Source organism: Podarcis raffonei, chromosome 18, assembly GCF_027172205.1.
Source record: "Podarcis raffonei isolate rPodRaf1 chromosome 18, rPodRaf1.pri, whole genome shotgun sequence".
In the NCBI taxonomy this organism is placed as follows: domain Eukaryota; kingdom Metazoa; phylum Chordata; class Lepidosauria; order Squamata; family Lacertidae; genus Podarcis; species Podarcis raffonei.
The window spans coordinates 12656021-12674932 of NC_070619.1; the positions used below are offsets into that span (position 1 = coordinate 12656021).

General features: G+C 54.2%; 2 protein-coding genes across 4 annotated transcripts in view; one reads left to right on the plus strand and one right to left on the minus strand.

Moving 5' to 3' along the window:
* The first annotated feature begins 7247 nt into the window (after positions 1-7247).
* PEX11G (peroxisomal biogenesis factor 11 gamma) lies at positions 7248-13435 on the plus strand. The gene is made up of 5 exons (XM_053372211.1): positions 7248-7364; positions 9480-9671; positions 12159-12337; positions 12499-12549; positions 13170-13435. Exons 1-5 carry the CDS (start codon positions 7290-7292, stop codon positions 13375-13377), a joined length of 705 nt encoding a protein of 234 aa, XP_053228186.1. The 5' UTR covers positions 7248-7289; the 3' UTR covers positions 13378-13435.
* Positions 13436-15036: 1601 nt separating this feature from the next.
* ARHGEF18 (Rho/Rac guanine nucleotide exchange factor 18) overlaps positions 15037-18912 on the minus strand; it is a 50894-nt gene continuing 47018 nt past the window's right edge. For 2 of the 3 annotated variants that reach the window (XM_053372222.1, XM_053372221.1), the window contains 4 exons: positions 18356-18820; positions 17258-17591; positions 15410-15529; positions 15046-15326 (listed from right to left, as the gene is read on the minus strand). In XM_053372222.1, the coding sequence (XP_053228197.1) occupies positions 15199-15326; positions 15410-15529; positions 17258-17591; positions 18356-18820 (1047 nt within the window). In that variant the 3' untranslated portion in view covers positions 15046-15198. Of the gene's footprint in view, positions 15327-15409; positions 15530-17257; positions 17592-18355; positions 18821-18912 lie in introns of all 3 variants that reach the window. The other variant, XM_053372223.1, reaches the window with a different exon arrangement.

Consider the following 18912-nt stretch of genomic DNA (forward strand, 5'->3'; position numbering starts at 1 on the left):
GATCAATGGTCTCGTTAGATCAGGCATTGGCAAACTCTGGTCCTCCAGATGTTTTGGGACTACAACTCCCATCATTCCTAGCTAACAGGACCAGTGGTCAGGGATGATGGGAGTTGTAGTCCCAAAACATCTGGAGGGCTGACTTTGCCTGCGTTAGATAGTAAAATTCATGTTAAATTGCTGTTTTAGGGATTGTTTTTAAAAGTCTGGAACGGATTAATAGTTGCATTGCTTTCTATTGGAAAGCGCGCCTTGGTTTTGGAACGCTCTGGTTTTGGAATGGATTAAGTTTAGGAACCAAGGTACCACTGTATGCCGAAATCGCAAAATTAACTGGGAAGCTCAGAAACCAACAGGACAAGAAATTCCAAAAAAAGAAGGGGAAATGTTTATTATGCATACGCGAAATCATTGTAAGCAGGTTGAAACATTAGCAGGATTTAAAAAAAAACCCACACCCCACGGGTGGCTTAACATTTGCAAGAGAAACACGCTCCATTGTTCTGCAAGCCTGGGCCAAACCTGCTCCCGCCGCCTGCCTCTTAACCCCGAGATGATATCAGGAACGGCGGCTAAATTTAGCTATTTTTGACCGGCACAGTTTTAAAAAAACAACAAGTCACGCAGGAGAGAACTTTGTCTCCAAATGTTTGCACACAAAAGCGGACGGGGGAAATGTCAATCTCAGCGCACTCTCAAAAAAACCAAGGAACTTTGTCTCCCCACAACTAAAGGTAAAGGTACCCCTGCCCGTACGGGCCAGTCTTGACAGACTCTAGGGTTGTGCGCTCATCTCACTCTATAGGCCGGGAGCCAGCGCTGTCCGCAGACACTTCCGGGTCACGTGGCCAGCGTGACAAGCTGCATCTGGCGAGCCAGCGCAGCACACGGAAACGCCGTTTACCTTCCCGCTAGTAAGCGGTCCCTATTTATCTACTTGCACCCGGGGGTGCTTTCGAACTGCTAGGTTGGCAGGCGCTGGGACCGAGCGACAGGAGCGCACCCCGCCGCGGGGATTCGAACCGCCAACCTTTCGATCGGCAAGTCCTAGGCGCTGAGGCTTTAACCCACAGCGCCCACAACTAGGCAGGGTCAAATCAGCCCAGTTCATCATCATTATTTATTATTATTATTATTATTATTATTATTATTATTATTATTATTATTGGAATTTATATACAGCCCAGGGGTCTCACTTTTATCTCAGTTTCCCCTCCCATCACCCCTAGCCTTAAGGTCGATTCTCCACCACGTCGCGATTTATTTATTTATCCATTTTAATTCTCGTGAAAATTCGCCAGGGTTTCCGGGAAGCTGAGGACGTTGACACTGATTAGAAAAAACATTGGAAATTAAATGTGTGCGCTTGAAAATTCACAATGAAACATTTTATATGTATAAAGGAAAATTCGCCAGCAGGGGAAATCCACGTCGATCAGAAAGAACGGTGGGAATTATATGTGTTTGAAAATTCTCAATGAAACATTATTTTAAAAATAAATAAAGAATGCGCCAGTGTTTTATTTGCATTCAGTTGTGCAGTTCGCCTTATTTATTTTTCTGCTCTCGGGGGAGCCAGAAGTCAGCTACCTCTGTTGTCCTCAGGTGACTTTTGCCCCTGCCACATAAATGCCGCCCCCTTTCTCCAATTTAACCGGACGAGCGGAAAACAGGTTTGGAGGGCAAACTCCTGGAAAAGGTTCCGGCCGAGTTTGGACCAGCAAACATGCCCTGCTTGGGGCAGGTAAGGCCACAGGCCGCCTTGGGGATCCCCAAAGCGGAAAAACAGGCCGCAGGATCGGTGTGCAAAGTCCTCGGTCCCCCCCGCCACGTGAAAAACTAAACCCTAGGGGCATTGGGGAGCTTGCAGGGTTCCCCAAGCTGGCGCCCCCAAGATGCTTTCGGACGGCGAGGCAGTGCAACAACGGACCAAATAGTAATAATAATAACAATAATTGTTGTTGTTGTTTAGTTGTTTAGTGGTGTCCGCCTCTTTGTGACCCCCTGGACCAGAGCACGCCAGGCACTCCTGTCTTCCACTGCCTCCCACAGTTTGGTCAAACTCATGCTCAAACCACGGATTAAGGTTGAATCCTGACAAGACAGAAGGACTGTTTTGGGGGGACAGGAAGTGGGCAGGTGTGGGGGACTCCCTGGTCCTGAATGGGGCAACTGTGCCCCTGAAGGACCAGGTGCGCAGCCTGGGAGTCATTTTGGACTCCCAGCTGTCCATGGAGGCGCAGGTCAGTTCTGTGTCCAGGGCAGCTCCACCTGGTATGCAGGATGAGACCCTCCCTGCCCGCAGACTGTCTGGCCAGAGCGGTGCATGCTCTGGTTATCTCCTGCATGGACTACTGCCATGTGCTCTCCGTGGGGCTGCCTTTGAAGGTGACCCGGAAACTACAACTAATCCAGAATGTGGCAGCCAGACTGGGGAATGGGAGTGGAGACCACTTAACACCGGTCCTGAAAGACCTACATTGGCTCCCAGGACGTTTCCGGGCACAATTCAAAGTGTTGGTGCCGACCTTGAAAGCCCCAAACAACCCTGTATCCCTTAAGGAGCGTCTCCATCCCGGACACCGGGGTCCATCTCCCGAGGGTCTTCTGGCGGTTTCCTCCCTGCGAGAAGCAATGCTACAGGGAACCAGGCAGAGGGCCTTCTCGGTGGTGGTGCCCACCCTGTGGAACTCCCTCCCACCAGATGTCAAGGAGAAAAAGAATTTTGCGTCCGCTAGATAATAAATATAAATGCAACAGTAATATTAGGAGGTAGAATGAAAGATGCCATGTGTCACAAGGGAATACGGGGAAAGGGAAAGATGTATAAATACTTGACGAATGTGAATATATAATTTGTCACGTTAAAGTTGAAGAACACATGAGGTGTTTTATTTATAATACCTACAGTATTTGAATATGTAATGTATATGTAAAAAAATATAAATAAATAAAGTGGTTTTTTAAAAATAACAATAATAAATAACTGCAACTAGGAAGGCAGAGAAGCAGAAACTGGGGAGGGAAAAACACCTCCTGGGTTGCTTTGCATCTTGGCAGAGATACCAAGCTGGACGGATCTGGAACCAGGCCAAAGCAACGGGAGTCAGGCAGGTATTTTCTGGCACAGGTTATCTCCCAGGCCGCATTCCTAAGCTTTTTCTCAGTTCAAGGAGGTGGGAAACTCGGTCACCTTACGCATCAGCCTCTCCTTTGCGAAATAAAAATAACTGCACAGTGAAACAATGGGGTTCTGAGTCACATTGTGCTCAGAGTAGACCCATTGAGGGCTGTGTGTATATATATACAGGTTCATTGTTGTTGAGTCGTTTAGTTGTGTCTGCCTCTTCATGACCTCATAGACCAGAGCACGCCAGGTACTCCTGTCTTCCACTGCCTCCCCCAGTTTGGTCAAACTCATGCTGGTCGCTTCGAGAACACTGTCCCACCATCTCGTCCTCTGTCGTCCCCTTCTCCTTGCGCCCTCCATCTTTCCCAACATCAGGGTCTTTTCCAGGGAGTCTTCTCTTCTCCTGAGGTGGCCAAAGTCTTGGAGCCTCAGTTTCAGGATCTGTCCTTCCCGTGAGCACTCAGGGCTGATTTCCTTCAGGATGGAGAGGTTGGATCTTCTTGCAGTCCATGGGACTCTCAAGAGTCTCCTCCAGCACCAGAATTCAAAAGCATCCATTCTTCGGCGATCAGCCTTCTTGATGGTCCAGCTCTCACTTCCATGCATCACTACTGGGAAAACCATGGCTTTAACTATACGGACCTTTGTTGGCAAGGTGATATCTCTGCTTTTTAAGATGCTGTATATACCCTATATATAGAAAGGAGCAAAGCAGGGGTATTTTAGGGAGCAGGCTAGCAGGCAGGGCCCATGACTTACACCCGAGGAGCCGACACAACACAAAACACGGTTGCAGGATGTAGGTTTTATTTTATTCATTTTTTATCTTAGATTTTGGAATTCTGCATCCAGTATATATATATTTTCTTTACATTTCTGGGGGGCCCCCAAGAGAGTGGGGCCCTAAGCTATAGCCTGTTGATCTTCTGCGTGAATCTGGCACTGGCTCAGCAAATGAGTGTCTTGGGAGGGGGGCGAGGAATTGTGCTCTTTGCACCCGCAGCCAAAGCCTTCAAACTGGCCAGGCCAGGGAAGGACTTCTATTCTGGTCTGGTCTGGCGCCAGCGAGATCCCATAAATCCCCAGCCCCAAGCGGACCAAACTGCTTCCCCAAACTCGCTGGACCTGTTCTTGGCCTCCCTTGATCTGCCTCCTCCATCAAACAAAGAAACCCCTTTTATTTGCATTTCCCGCAAATAGCTTTTGACCGTCTAATTGCCGCTAAGATCATAGGAGCTAAAAAAGATTCCGCATAACTCCTAAAATTTGTGCATAAATACAGCATCTCCTACTATATCCAAACGGGCTGGGGAAATTTGGTCCCTAGGAACTGTGATGAAGCTAACTCTGCATACAGAGCAGTGTGAAAGTGTAATTATTCTTATTATTTTGGGTAATGTTTTGGAACAACCCAAAAAACAGCGAGGGTTTGTTGTGGACAAAGGACAGCTGGACATTGAAAGGGCCCCATTGCCTTCAGGAGCATCAAACCTGAATCTGGCCCTGGCTGAGACCCAAAGCGGCTCCCCAGGGTGCTGTGGGAAAAGGCGAAGGAAGGAAAGGGCAATTCAACTGGCAGACAATGGAGTGCACCTCCGGGGGGAGGCCAAACCGAAGCAAGCTCTCCGGGGTGCAAGCCTGGGCAGGGTGCCAGGGGGTGCTGGGCTGCCCAGATGACAAGACCCCCCCCTCCACCTCGCTGATACGGGCCAAAGGAAAGCAGAGATTCCTGCGCTGCAAGGGGTTGGGCTAGATGACCGCCAGGGTCCCAAATTGACTCTTTTCCGATTCTATGACGTTTGGCAACTGCAGGCGTTGCTGGAAGCAGGTGTCCAAGGTGTCCCCCAGCTCTGCTCCCCTGGGACGCGAGAAAACCTCCATGCCAGCAATAAGGGCCAAAATTCGTTGCACGGACAGCGGCGGCCTAGTGGTTAGAGCGTCAGAGCAGGACCCGGATTCAAATCCCCCCTCAGCTGGGAATGAATGAATGAATGAACCTTTATTCATCGGCCAACAACAATACAATATGCGAAGAACAGAAATAAAAAGTTGATTAGAGAAAATACATTTTAGGGAAACACCTGCCCTGCCCACAGACTGGAGCCTTCTGCAAGCCCAGCAGCTGTCCTTCCCTGGGAACTGAGCCAAGCCTGGATAGCCTATTTACAGGATTTCTGGGGCTGCCCAAGGAGATGGGTTTTATGGGCGCACGCCAAGCCGGCCCGGCCCAGATCCTCGCACGTCCCGAGCGTTTTACGAGCCCGTGCGGCTGCGGCACGGGGGGGGGGGAACCCAGTGCCAGGAGGGTATCCCTTCTGGGCATGTGGCAGCTGTGCCAATCGCCCGCCCAGCGTGGCAAACAAGGTTTGTGGTGGCAACACCAAGGCACGGGGCCGGATCCGCTGTTGGGCTGGGCCAGGCTAGGTGGGACCAGTGCTGGATTTACATATAAGCTTAACAGGCTCTAGTTTAGGGCCCCACTCTCTTGGGGGCCCCAAAAAATTAAAGGGAAAAAACAACCGAATGTACATTTCCAAAATATTATCTATCATCTATCTGTCTGTCTATACCTATCTATCTATCTATATCTATCTATCTATCTATCATCTATCCAGCTATCTATCTATCTATTTATGCCAGTGCCAGATTTACGTATAAGCTCAACAGGCTATAGCTTAGGGCCACACTCTCTTGGGGCCCCCCAAAAAATTAAAGGGAAAAAACAACCTGGATATGCATTTCCAAAATCTAAGATAAAAAGCAAATAAAATAAAACCTACATGCAGCAACCATGTTTTATGTTGTGTCGGCTCCTCGGATGTAAGTCATGGGCCCTGCCTGCTCCCGAAAATATCCCTGGTTTGCTCCTTTCTATATATAGGGTGCCGACATTCTGCTATTTATAATTATTAGTAGTTTGCATCATATTTTTTTTAATATTCAGTTGGAAGCTGCCCAGAGGGGCTGGGGAAACTCAGCCAGACGGGCGGGGTATAAATAATAAATTATTATTATTATTACTATTATTATTATATATTCACAACTCTTATTATTTCATATTATAGTAAGTTTCCTGGGAAAGGGTGGCTCCGCGATGGATAGACTAGGGTTCCCAGAATTTTTGGGGAGGGACGACGACAATACTGGGAATTGTAGTATCGTTCAGGGCGCTGGGAGCTGGACAGCCGTATAAGCGCCCCCATAGCGTTCAATTTGTCGCAACGAGAAGCCGCAGCCTTTAGCTTTCAAACAGAAAGACACTGGCAGACTAGAATGGGAAGGCCCTCCAATACAGGGATTTCAAGAAATGGAGAGGCCATTTAAAACTTGTGGCTCTCTGCCCTCCCTGTTTGCTTTCTCTCTTTCCGTCCGCGCATGGGAAGGGGTTCCTGCCAACTTTTCAATCTCTGTGCCCTCCTGGCGCCTGTCAAGTGAGGACAACGCCGGAAGGAACGGACTCTGATCCCCGGAAGCTTGCGCCATTCGTCTTGCTGCGCCATTTGCCAAAAGAGCAAAAGGACCGGACCTGGAACCACAGAGGGCACCCCAGTGGTCATCCAGCCCAACCCCTTGCAAAGCTGTCAGCAAAACCAGTCCATTTACTGTCTTTATTTTTCCGGATTTGAACTGCAAAATGGTGATTTTTCTCGAGTCAAAATGAGAGTATACCCCTTAACATTTTAAAAGGAAAAAAGAACTGGATAAATGAAATTAATTTAATAGATAGTTATTATGCCAGGCAGATATTTGCACAAAAGGCGATAAATGGCTTCACAAAGTTTCACAATACGAGGGGAGTTCTCTTATTTTCGTTTATGGCCAGCAGTTGCAGCAAAGAACCACAGCATAGCAGAGTTGGAATGTGCACCCAAAGGTCATCCATCCCAACCCGCCGCCAGGCAGCCACCTCGGCTCCAGCAGCCCGCTCTTTCCCCGCGTTATATCTATTCTTCCTCCTTCCGATCAATCTTTCTTTTCCCCCTTTCTCCCTCTTTCACGCCCTAGAGCTTTCCCTCCGCTCGCGCCCTCTTTTGGCCCCTCCGGCTGCCCGTCCACCGCCGCGCAAGGCCTCCTGGGGCTTGTAGTTCCCCGCCTCCTCCCGGCGGCGCGTGATTGGACGGCTTCAGGGGGCGGGGCGGGCGAACCCGGAAGCGTTGCCATGGCGGCGGGAGCGGAGGGCCTGCTGGGCGCGCTGGTGGCGCTGCTGGAGACGCACCGGGGCAGAGACCGCGCGGTGAGGGGACGAGGGAAGGGGGAGCCTGTCTGTCAAGAGGCGGGGGCGGGGCTTAATGGTGTTGGGCGTGGCCTGGAAAGCAGGCAGCCTGTTTGTCACGGAGGTGGGAGGAGCCTGATGTGGGCGTGGCTTAATGAATGCTGGGCGTGGCTTGGCGTGTAGTGGGCGTGGCCTGGAAAGCAGGCTGGGCTGCTTGTTGAGAGCAGTGGGGCGGGGCTTAATTGGAGTGGGAGGAGTCTGGTATGGGCGTGACTTAATGGTAGTGGGCGTGGCCTGGAAAGCAGGCTGGACTGCCTGTTGAGAGCAGTGGGCGGGGCTTAATTGGAGTGGGAGGAGTCTGGTATGGGCGGGACTTAATGGATAGTGGGCGTGGCCTGGAAAGCGGACTGGGCTGCCTGTTAAGAGCAGTGGGGCTGAGCTAAACGGGGTGGGAGGAGCCTGATGTGGGCGTGACTTAGTGGGTAATGGGCGTGGCCTGTACAGCAGAATGGGCTGCCTGTTAAGAGCAGTGGGGCGGGGCTTGGTTGGAGTGGGAGGAGCCTGATACAGGCGGGGCTTAAGGCGTAGTGGGCAGGGCTTGATAAAGGATGAGCCGGTTAAGAGGCAGGGCGTGGCCTAGTGGGTAGTGGGCGTGGCCTGGAAAGCAGACTAGATTTTCAGAATCGCCTAATAAGAAAAGCAACACTCCTTCCCTTAGAAATCCCAGTCCTCATGGTTCAGATTTAACTTGTGTCCAGTCGGACCGTCGATCCGGCCGCCTCAGTGTTGCGTGCTCTGACTGGCAGCCGTTCCCACCTGCTTCTTAACGGAGCATAGAGAAAACCTGAAATTGTCGTAATGTCCAAAAGCGGGAAGAGGCATAAAATAAAAAACCATTTCCTCATCCGACTTTAAATTTTGACCTTGTGCCTCGCCTGCTAAAAATAAATGAATGCGATGCTTGTTAATAAATAAATGCGATTGTTCCTTTCTTATCTCGCAGCGGCCTTAAAAAAAGAAACGCAAGCGACACTTTTTGTTCTATTTAAAACCGAAGCAAACTGGATGGAGGAAGGGGAAACCCAAATTTCTGGCGCTCCCATGCCTTCCTCCTCCAGATTTGCAAAAGATGTTGGCTAAACATAAGTGAACCTTCCAGGAATGTGCGGGGCCACGAAGGGATCTCTGCAAGCTGACTGAATCGGTAGATTTATTCGGACCAGGGTTTCCCTGCAAATTTGGGTTTATTTTGTTTGGAATTGGGCGGTGGAAATGAGCAGCAAGGGATGAACCTATGCAAAGTTTGTGTCTTGCAGGGGTTGGGCTGGATGACCCCCAGGTCCCTTTCGGCCCCGTAGTTCAGCGATGCCAGCATTCAAAAGGTCTGGACAGGCTCGTCCAGACGGAAAGGTTTTTCGGCAGGAGCAAAAGCGCCTTGCCTGGCACCATCCATTGGCAGGGAGTTCCAACGGGCCACAGAGAAAAAGGTCGATTCCTTACAAAGTGCAGAACGGGGGTCCAGATCGAAGCCGGTTTCTGGAAGGAAAACGATAAAATAATTGCGTCAGAGGCGATTTTGTGATAGATGGGAGGTTGATATACGAGGAAGAAGGAAAAATGGGTTTGGAGAAGTCAGTTTAGGAAACAAAGACGTTCTGTGAATACTTGATTTGAGTTTAAATCCGTGGTGATTTGGAAATCTAATAAAAAATGATTTTTATTCTATTTTTTAAAGAAGAAGCTGGGTTTGTCCATCCGTCGTAGGGGGGGACCTAAAAGTCACCCACTCCAAAAAAACCCACCCCAGTGCAGCGAGCAAAACGACATTGTCTCGCTTCCTTTTCCATAAGCGTAGCGTCCATTAACAGACAGCTGAATCCCAGATGAGTTTCGACCTTTTCCTTGGAGGTTTCGAAGCAGAGCTTGTCCTGCATGCTCTAGCCGAGATTCCTGCATTGCACGGGGTCAGACTGGATGACCCCAGGGGACCCTTCCGACTCGAGGATCGTTTAAACACGTCTTTTATTCCCAATTGTGATGCTTTTTGAATAACAAGCCCCCGGCAACAATCAAAGCAGCGTATCCGTGTTCCAAAGCGCAGAGGTAACTGCGATCTCGTCTCCCCCCTTCCGCCAGGTCCGCACCCTCGGTTATGGCTGCCAGCTGGCAGGGGGGGCCTTGGCCGCCAGGAGCCACCCCGCGGAGTCCCCGCTCGGCCAGAGCCTCCTGGCGATATCGGCTCAGCTCAGCCACTGCCGGACCGTCCTCCGTCTCTTCGACGACCTCTCCATGCTCGCCTACAGCCGCCAGTACGGCCTGGGGCCGAAGGTGGGTCACCCTGGGGCAGTGGGGAGGTGTTGGAGGGCCTGAATTTGAGGAAGGATACCCAGCTTGAAACCCAGGAGAGCTGCCAGCCAGTGCCAGCGACACTGAGCTAGCCATGATTTTCCTCCCTGGCAGCGGGTTAGGATGGATGGCCTCTGGGGGTCCCGACTCGGCACAAGCGCTGTGCTGGGAAGCACGGGCACCAGGAAATATCACTTTATTTTTGTGAGAAAGGAGCACAACTCAGGGGTCAAAAAAACAGATTCCCGCATTGCCAGGGGTTGGGCTGGATGACCTTTGGGGTCCCTCCCAGCTGTACGATTCTCCAGCTTGCCCGATTCTGCTGCTGCTGCTGCTGCAGGGCTCTCAGCGTTAAAAGGGGGTCAGAGGAATGGTTGGGGAAGGCTGTCGACCTACGAGGGCGATGCTGTCCCTCCCCTGTCGGCGGCAGTGTACTGGGGAGAGTCGCAGCTGTGGCACAGCTCGCCTGTTTATATATATATTATTAATAATTTTCAATTACAACCCAGTGGTAGCCTCGTTATAACGACACCAAATTGCAGTGCAGCTGTCAATACCAATCTGACAAATGCAGTCAACGTTTTGGAACGTTTTGGCTCCCGAAGGCCGGAAACCCAGAAACAACCGCTCTGGTTTCCGAACCATTTTCGGAAGCTGAATGTGCCACGCAGCTTCCGTTTTTGAGTTTCCCTATTGTATTGAAGCTTTCGGTTTTTTGTTGTCAAACGGTCTCCCGGAACAGGTTTGACAATTCAGGTGGGGCCCGCCTGCCTGCTAGAATGATTTTCTTTATACCTGCGTTCCAAAAATCTCATTAGTTTCCATTACGTTCCAATCAAGATGATAATCCCATATTCTACAACAGCTGCAATAACTTCTATCCGTTTCAATAACTTCTATTCGAACAGCTGGCCTGTTAATAATAATAATAATAATAATAGATTTTTATTATTTGTACCCCTGCCCATCTGACTGGGTTTCCCAAGCCGCTCCGCTCCACCCATCGCTTATTAGAGGGATATTTTCGGACAGCAGAAACACACCCGCCCTCTGGCCCCGCAGAGATCCTGCTCACGCCGGTTTCCCCTGCTTCCTAGAAGGAGCAAAGTGACTTTCCCCATGTGATTTCAGAGCAAACACTCTTCTATTTTTTGGTTGCGCAAACATAGGAGGAGCACGGGACCGAAGTATGCGTCACACAAACAAGGTGTTTGCAGCTGCAGAAGGCGTGGGGTGCCCGGCGCCCTATGACCGCCCGTGGCACAAGGGGGGTGGCTGGAGGGCGAACCTTCGCCCCCACCCAGGAAAAGCGGCAAGAGGTGGCCGGCACCAAAGGGGGAGGAACCCCAGCAGCTGCCCCATCTAGGCGATGCCACCAAAGGGAACCGCAGCAATTCCTGGAAGTGGCGAAGACTCACAGGGGCGGCTGGGTGCTCTGCCCGCGCTCAGAGGCACCCAATGCCTCTGAACTGCTGGGAGTCGCAAGAGGGGAGAGGCTGAATCCTGACAAGACAGAAGCAGGGGGCAGGCAGGTGTGGGGGACTCCCTGCTCCTGAATGGGGCAACTGTGCCCCCGAAGGACCAGGTGCGCAGCCTGGGGGTCATTTTGGACTCACCGCTGTCCATGGAGGCGCAGCTCAGTTCTGTGTCCAGGGCAACTGTCTGCCAGCTCCATCTGGTACTCAGGATGAGACCCTCCCTGCCCGCGGACTGTCCGGCCAGAGTGGTGCATGCTCTGGTTATCTCCTGCTTGGACTCAAAGCTGCCAGCCTGTGACAGAGGCCCCGATCCTGGGAATAGCTTTGGCTGAACTGGGCGAGGGGAGCCAAGGGGTCTCGAACCCAAAGGGAGTTAGGGGCTTCCCCTGCGGGCGAAGACAGGGTCTGATGCGGACCAAGAGGGGGGCCAAAGGTCAAGAAGGCTGGTTTTGACCAGGCCAGAGAGGGAAGTGGGGGGCAGGTGGGGCTCGTCCACCTGGGAAGGGATCCCACTGGGGAGAAGGGAAACCTGGTGGAATACTTCGGGAAAAGAATAGGCTCAGGGGGGGACCCTACACAAACCCAGAGCGGAGTCCCTTAATTGCCTTAATTGGGTGGCACCTTCTGGCAACCCTTGCAGCCAAGAAAAGAAAACTAGAGATGGTACCCCTGGGGTCATCTAGCCCAACCCCCTACGAGGCAGGAATCTCTGGGCCCCCATCAGCGAGGGGGGGCCTTGTCGTCTGGGCAGCCCAGGACCCCCAGACCAGGCTTGGGCCCCACGGAGGTCCATTCGCTTTGGCTTCACCCCCAGAGGCGCACTCCATCGTTTCCCCGAGACAGGCAGGTGCCCACAATGGGGACTAGAACCTTGCCTTGTGGTATCTCCAGGGCAGATGTCCAAAGTCTGCTGCCGGCCCGTGCGGGCAGCGCTGACCGAGGCAGCCCCCGGTCTTCCTCGCGAGGGACCCAACCTCTCCCCCTTTCCCAGGAGGAGGACCCCGCCGTCCGCTGGCTCTCGGTGGCCAGCAACGTGGCTGACCAGCTCTACTACCCCTGCGAACACCTGGCCTGGGCAGCGGACGCCAAGGTCATCCGGGGCGACGCGGGGAAGTGGTGGGTGCTCAGCACCATGCTGTGGGCGACCTCCCTGCTGCTGGGAATCGCACGGTAAGGAATGCCGGGGGGGCAGAGGAGGGACCCCGAGCGCAACAGCTCCTTGCCTCCATCTGGCTGGTGGAGCCTTGCAAGTTGTGGGTTCGAGGGGGTTGGGCTAGATGACCCTCGGGTCCCTTCTGCAAAAGGCTCATTTTCAACCCTCCCAATTCCAGATCCCTGAGGATTTTGTGCCAGCTGAGAAGGCAGCGGCCGAAGCAGGCCAGGTAGGAGCTGTTTCTCATGGCAAATATTTCGGAACCGGCCCCCTATTCCTGCGGCAGGCGAGAGGCCCCCCTCCCTCCGTCCTGGTTATGGGATAGGTAAAGGTAAAGGGACCCCTGACCATTAGGTCCAGTCGTGGCCGACTCTGGGGTTGCGGCGCTCATCTCGCTTTATTGGCCGAAGGAGCCGGCGTACAGCTTCCAGGCCATGTGGCCAGCAGGACTAAGCCACCTCTGGCAAACCAGAGCAGCACACGGAAACGCCGTTTCCCTTCCTGCTGGAGCGGTACCTATTTATTTACTTGCACTTTGAGTTGCTTTCGAACTGCTAGGTGGGCAGGAGCAGGGACCGAGCAACGGGAGCTCACCCCGTCGCAGGGATTCGAACTGCCGACCTTCTGATCGGCAAGCCCTAGGCTCTATGGTTTAACCCACAATGCCACCTGCGTTCTGGTTATGGGATACCCGCCCAAAAAAACCCCGCGCGCTGTCTTCTGCTCAGTCCAGGCTAACCTGAAGCCCCTTAAGTCTAGCTCTACACTTCCATGCTTTGGAGGGGCTGGTCTGGATGGGTTTTGGGGGTCCCTTTCCAACTGATCCTCCTTCCCTCCGTCTCCCCGCAGCAAGGACTCCCTTCGGAGGGCGAGGGTGCGAGCCCGGGCCGAAGCTCTGACCATCGCCGGCAACCTGGCGGACCTCTGCAACGCCGTCCACTGGCTCCCCCCGGGGGTGCTGTGGGCCGGGAGGTTCCCCCCGTGGCTGGTGGGGCTGCTGGGGACGACGTCCTCCCTCATTGGAGTCTACCAGACCTACGCGGGGGCGGCCGCCTGAGAGGAAGCTGTGTGAGACCAGGCAACCCCCTCGAAATTCCTGCCAGTGCCACAAAACGGGGAGCCAGATTCCTTCACGGTGCTTTCTGCCCTCGGAAACCCAGAGCCTGCCCCCCCATGGCCATGGGGCAAGAAGAGCCCCTCGCGGGCACCGATCGAAAGCCCGTCTGATGCACACCGTGTAAACTGGTCGCGGGCAAGCTAATAAAACGCAGAGAGGAAGTATCCTGCAAACCGGGGTCAGCAGGGAGCCTCCTTTATTGCTTGCGACCCCCGCAAACGCCTCCCCCCTTGACCCACGGATCCTGCATGGGTTGGGGGGCTGGCTTTGCAAGCCAGGCACGGGCTCCGACTCCGGACGCAGCAAAGAGGTCCTTCGGTCATGATTCTGTCCCCCCAAAAGACACCCCCCGCACCCTTAAGATCTCTTGTTCCTGCGCTCTTAATCCCTAGAACCAGGACAGGATTAGGGGTTTGGGGGTCCCCCCTTCAGCCAGTGGGGAGTTCCAGAGGGTCTGCAGCCTCTTCCCTGGGGGGTGGGGGGGATTCCTTGGCTGCGGTTCCTTCCTGCTCAAGTCGCAGCAACCAGGCAAAAGGCAATATATATCTATATTTATTCATTTATTTATGCACGGGCCACCTCTCGCACACAAGGGGGTCTCAAGGAGGCGTACACATAGTAAACAAATAAATATTCAAAACACAGAGCAATTTTTCCCCCTGGGGGGGCAGCGGCGTCAGAGGGAAATGTTGGCCTTTTGGGGACCTTTCTGCCCCTGACCCCACTTGGCGAGTCGCCTGTCCTCGGCCGCATGTCGACTGTGCCTGCCCCCCCACCCCCATGAAAGGCAGAAGGGGGGCCCTTTAAATTGCCACTGGTCCCGTCCCCGAAGGGAGCTCCCCCGAGGGAGAAATCTAATAGGCAAGCAGAGCATGGACATGGTGCAGAAAGAGGGCTTCCCTTTCAAAAAACGTGGAGGAAATGCGCAGTTATTACGAGAAATGACCCCACCTCGATGGAAGGGCGGTCGGGAGCCTCTTGCGACGGGGGGCTCGCCCTTCCAACGCCCCCCGAGGACCGAGCGCAGAAGCCGCAACTTTTGGGAGAGCACAGGTATCTGGGGAGGAGCAAAGAGCCCATCTCGCATCTCTGCGAGGCTGCAGTCCCCCCCCCCCAAAATGTTAAGATAAGCTACCTTTCAGGAGGTGAGCGTTTGCGGGAAGCAGGGGTAGAGAGTGGCATGGTCCGTTCCGAAAAGATCCCTCGGTGGCGGAGAGGTTCAAAGCCGGAGCAAATAAAAAAATCTATGGGGAGGGGGGATTCCTACAAAGGAAGCGGATGAGCGTTTGGCGGCGAGGGGACCGTTGGGTCGGACGCAGAACACGCCAGCCTGCGAAAAGCCAGATTTGGGGGGGAAACAAGAGTCGTTTGCCACAAAGCCGGACGCCCCTGCGTGGCTCCCGGCAGATTAAGGAAGGCACCCCTTTGCCCAAGACAAAGGGGCATTGCCGCAAAGTTTCTCTGTGCCCACCGAGGCCTGTCTTCGGAGGAAGCGGGGTCCACCCTTTGAGCTGGCACCTCTGTTGGCAAAGTCGGCTCTCTCTCACCCCGCTGTGGAAAGGGCTTAAAAAACTATAGCGGTGCCACTGCCCCGGAGAGAGAGCGAGGCGAGTGAAATCGGGGCATCCGTGCACAGCCAAACGACTGTCTGGAGAAAGACGCCTTCTCCCCCCAAAAACACAGCGTCCTCGCTGTTTTCTGGCCTCTGTCCTGGCAAGCGGAAAGGGCCCGGTCCCTCGGAGGCTGGGTGGCTGGCGCGCGTCAGAAGAAAATGACGTCCTCCTTGGCCAGATCGTCCGGGGTTGGCGGGAGGGCGTGGACACTGTTGGGCTTGAAGAGGTTGGCGGCAGGGGGCAGCGGGTGCGGGTGGGCACCCTCAGCAGGCGGCTCTGTGGGGAGAAGAGGGAGAGTGGGCCACGGGGCGCATGGCGGGCTGGGCAGGGCCCCCTCTCTCGCCTGCTGCCCGACTTACCTGGCAGGAAGGCCACATTCTGGCTGTGGGGAAAGACGGGGCTCATGGAGTTGCGGCTGCGGGAGGGAGGCTCGTCCTTGCCGGCCGACCGGGGAAGGAGCTGCCTCAGGTCGACCGACGCTGGAAGGAGAAATAATAATAATAATAATAATAATAATTTTTATTTATACCCCGCCCATCTGGCTAAGTTTCCCCAGCCACTTTGGGCGGCTCCCAATCAAGTATTAAAAACAATACACCGTTAAATATTAAAAACTTCCCTGAACAGGGCTGCCTTCAGATGTCTTTTAAAGATACTTATTTCCTTCACATCTGAAGGGTGTTCCACAGGGTGGGAGCCACCACTGAGAAGGCCCTCTGTCTGGTTCCCTGTAACCTCACTTCTCACAATGAGGGAACCGCCAGAAGGCCCTTGGCGCTGGATCTCAGTGTCCGGGCTGGACGATGGGGGTGGAGACGCTCCTTCAGGGATACTGGGCCATTTAGGGCTTGAAAGGTCAGCACCAACACTTTGAATTGTGCTCGGAAACGTCCTGGGAGCCAATGTAGGTCTTTCAGGACCAGTGTTATGTGGTCCCGGCGGCCGCTCCCAGTCACCAGTCTGGCTGCTGCATTCTGGATTAATTGCAGTTTCTGGGTCACCTTCAAAGGTAGCCCCACGTAGAGCGCATTGCAGTAGTCCAAGCGGGAGATAATTAGAGCATGCACCAGTCTGGTGAGACAGTCCGCGGGCAGGGAGGGTCTTAGCCTGCGTACCAGGTGGAGCTGGGAGATAGCTGCCCTGGACACAGAATTAACCTGCGCCTCCATGGACAGCTGTGAGTCCAAAATGACTTACAGAAAGGAGACCCTCAGAGAAAATTACGGCGGGTCCTTGGAGCTTTCTTGGGTTCCTGCATTGCAGGGGCTGGGGCAAGAGAGGACCCCCGGGGTCCCTGCCAACGGTGACTCCGTTAATAGAAGCCAGGGGAAACGCCTGCATTCTGGGACTGCAGAACGTCAGCAGGTTTTGTGGGGTGCCAGTTAGGTGCTATAACAAGGGTGTCTCTATGAGACCCATATAGCAAAAACCATACAGTGGGACCTTGGTTCTCAAATGCCTTGGTTCTCAAATGCAGAAAACCCGGGAGTAAGTGTTCCAGTATGCGAACTTTTTTTGGAAGCCGAATGTGCTCCGTTTTGAGTGTTACGCTGTGGCCTGTCTGTTTTTGCTGTTTAATTTGTTTTTGCGGCTCTTTTTGTTTTGTTTTTGTGACTGTGTGAACTTAGTTCAGCTGCTGATTGATTGTGTGACTGCAGTACAGTGGTACCTCTGGTTAAGAACTTAATTCGTTCCAGAGGTCCGTTCCTAACCTGAAACTGTTCTTAACCTGAAGCATCACTTTAGCTAATGGGGCCTCCCGCTGCCGTCGCGTGATTTCTGTTCTCATCCTGAAGCAAAGTTCTTAACCCGAGGTACTATTTCTGGGTTAGCGGAGTCTGTGACCTGAAGCATCTGTAACCTGAGGTACCACTGTACATTGTTTATTGCTTTCATTTTATGGATCAGTAGTCTCATTAGATAGTAAAATTGAGGTTAAATTCTTGTTTTAGGGGTTGATTTTAAAAGTCTGGAACGGATTAATCCATTTTGCATGACTTCCTATGGGAAAGCAGCGCGCCTTGGTTTTGGAACGCTTTGCTTTTGGAACCGGTTAAGTTTGAGAAGCAAGGCACCACTGTATTATAACCCTCATTTTGCATCTTCGTTCACCCTGTGTGCTTACAATGATGCACGTTCATCCTGGGGCGGCAACCTCCACCCCCCGCGGCCCCCGCGCCCCCTCCTGCGGCCCCCGCGCCCCTCACCTGAGCTCTCCGTCCGGTGGGAGGCCTTGGCGGAGCCCTTGCCGGCCTTCTCCTTGCTGCCCTTGGTGAAGGCGGCCAGCTTGGTGGGGATCTGCTGCTGGACGGCTGCCGGCTTCTGGATCTGGTTGGTGGCGCTCAGGAGGTGCAGCGGCACCTCGGTCTTGAGGGGCAGCACCGGGCGGACCCCCTCTAGGGCGGGCGAGGCGGCGCTGTCTCGGCGGGCCAGCTCCCCCCGCTCCAGGTAGTCCGTTGCGGAGACGACGCTCCCTCGCCCGCCCGGCTTGCTGCCCTCCAGGCCTTCTCCGTTGAAGCTGGCAGAGTGGCTCAAGGGGCCCTGCAGAACAACGAAAAGGATGAGGCTGGATCCTCCCATACGGCGGGACCTCGGGTTAAGTACTTAATTCCTTCCGGAGGTCCGTTCTTAGCCTGAAACTGTTCTTAGCCTGAAGCACCACTTTAGCTCATGGGGCCTCCTGCTGCCGCCGGAGCACGATTTCTGTTCTCATCCTGAAGCAAAGTTCTTAAGCCAAGGTACTATTTCTAGGTTAACGGAGTCTGTAACCTGAAGCGTATGTAACCCAAGGTAAAAGGTAAAGGGACCCCTGACCATTAGGGTCCAGTCGTGGCCGACTCTGGGGTTGCGGCGCTCATCTCGCTTTATTGGCCGAGGGAGCTGGCGTACAGCTTCCGGGTCATGTGGCCAGCAGGACTAAGCCGCTTCTGGCGAACCAGAGCAGCGCACGGAAACGCTGTTTCCCTTCCCGCCGGAGCGGTACCTTTTTATCTACTTGCACTTTGACGTGCTTTCGAACTGCTAGGTTGGCAGGAGCAGGGACCGAGCAACGGGAGCTCACCCCGTCATTGCAGGGATTCAAACCGCCGACCTTCTGATCAGCAAGCCCTGGGCTCTGGGGTTTAACCCACAGCACCCCCCACGTCCCAGTAACCCGAGGTACCACTGTATTATTATTCCCGCCCCCGCCCAATTCCTCTGCATGCAACCGGTCTGCCGCGCTTTGTGTCCCTGCCACGGTCGGCAGCAGTCGGGTGGCGAGGCATCTCACCCACCCGCCCAGGAGCCCAGGAGCCCGCGCTCACCTGCCCTGCCTCCGGAGGCGAGAAGGCGCTGGCGCTCTGCTTCTTCAGCCTGCGCTGCTGCTCCAGCCGCTCCCTCTCCCTCTCGACGGCCCGCTGGGCCTCGCGCAGGCGCTCTAGGTCGTGCTGGTAGGCCTCTCGCTGGCGCTCCAGCTCCTGGCGCTCCTGGCCCAGCCGCTCCTTCAGCTGGCGGGCCTCCTCCTCCCGCAGGCGCAGCCGGGCCTCCGCTGCCTCTGCCTCCCTGTGCTGGCGCTCCCGCTCCCGCTCCCAGCGCCGCTGCTCCGCCTTCAGCTGGCCCTGCAGCTTCTGGACGTGGGCCAGCTCCTCCCGCTGCTTCTCAAAGTTGCGCTGGCGCTCCTGCTCCAGCAGAAGGTTGCCCCGCGTCGACTGCAGGCGGAACTGGCGCTCCCGGTCCAGCAGGGCGCTCCGCTGGACCTCCAGGTAGCTGTCTTGCTGGGCCAGGACGGCCTGCCGGGGGGAGAAAGGGGGGAGTGAGAAGGAAGGAAGGAAGGAAGACTCGCCAAAGCAGAGCGCAAAAGAGACGGAGAGGAAAGCCGGGG

What these genes read in the sequence shown, in the direction of transcription:
- PEX11G (XM_053372211.1), top strand. Translation starts at nt 7,290, where the DNA reads ATGGCGGCGGGAGCGGAGGGCCTGCTGGGCGCGCTGGTGGCGCTGCTG. An exon ending in ACCGGGGCAGAGACCGCGCG is followed by an intron (nt 7,365 to 9,479) that starts GTGAGGGGACGA and finishes CCCTTCCGCCAG; the next exon opens with GTCCGCACCCTCGGTTATGG. An exon ending in AGTACGGCCTGGGGCCGAAG is followed by an intron (nt 9,672 to 12,158) that starts GTGGGTCACCCT and finishes CCCCTTTCCCAG; the next exon opens with GAGGAGGACCCCGCCGTCCG.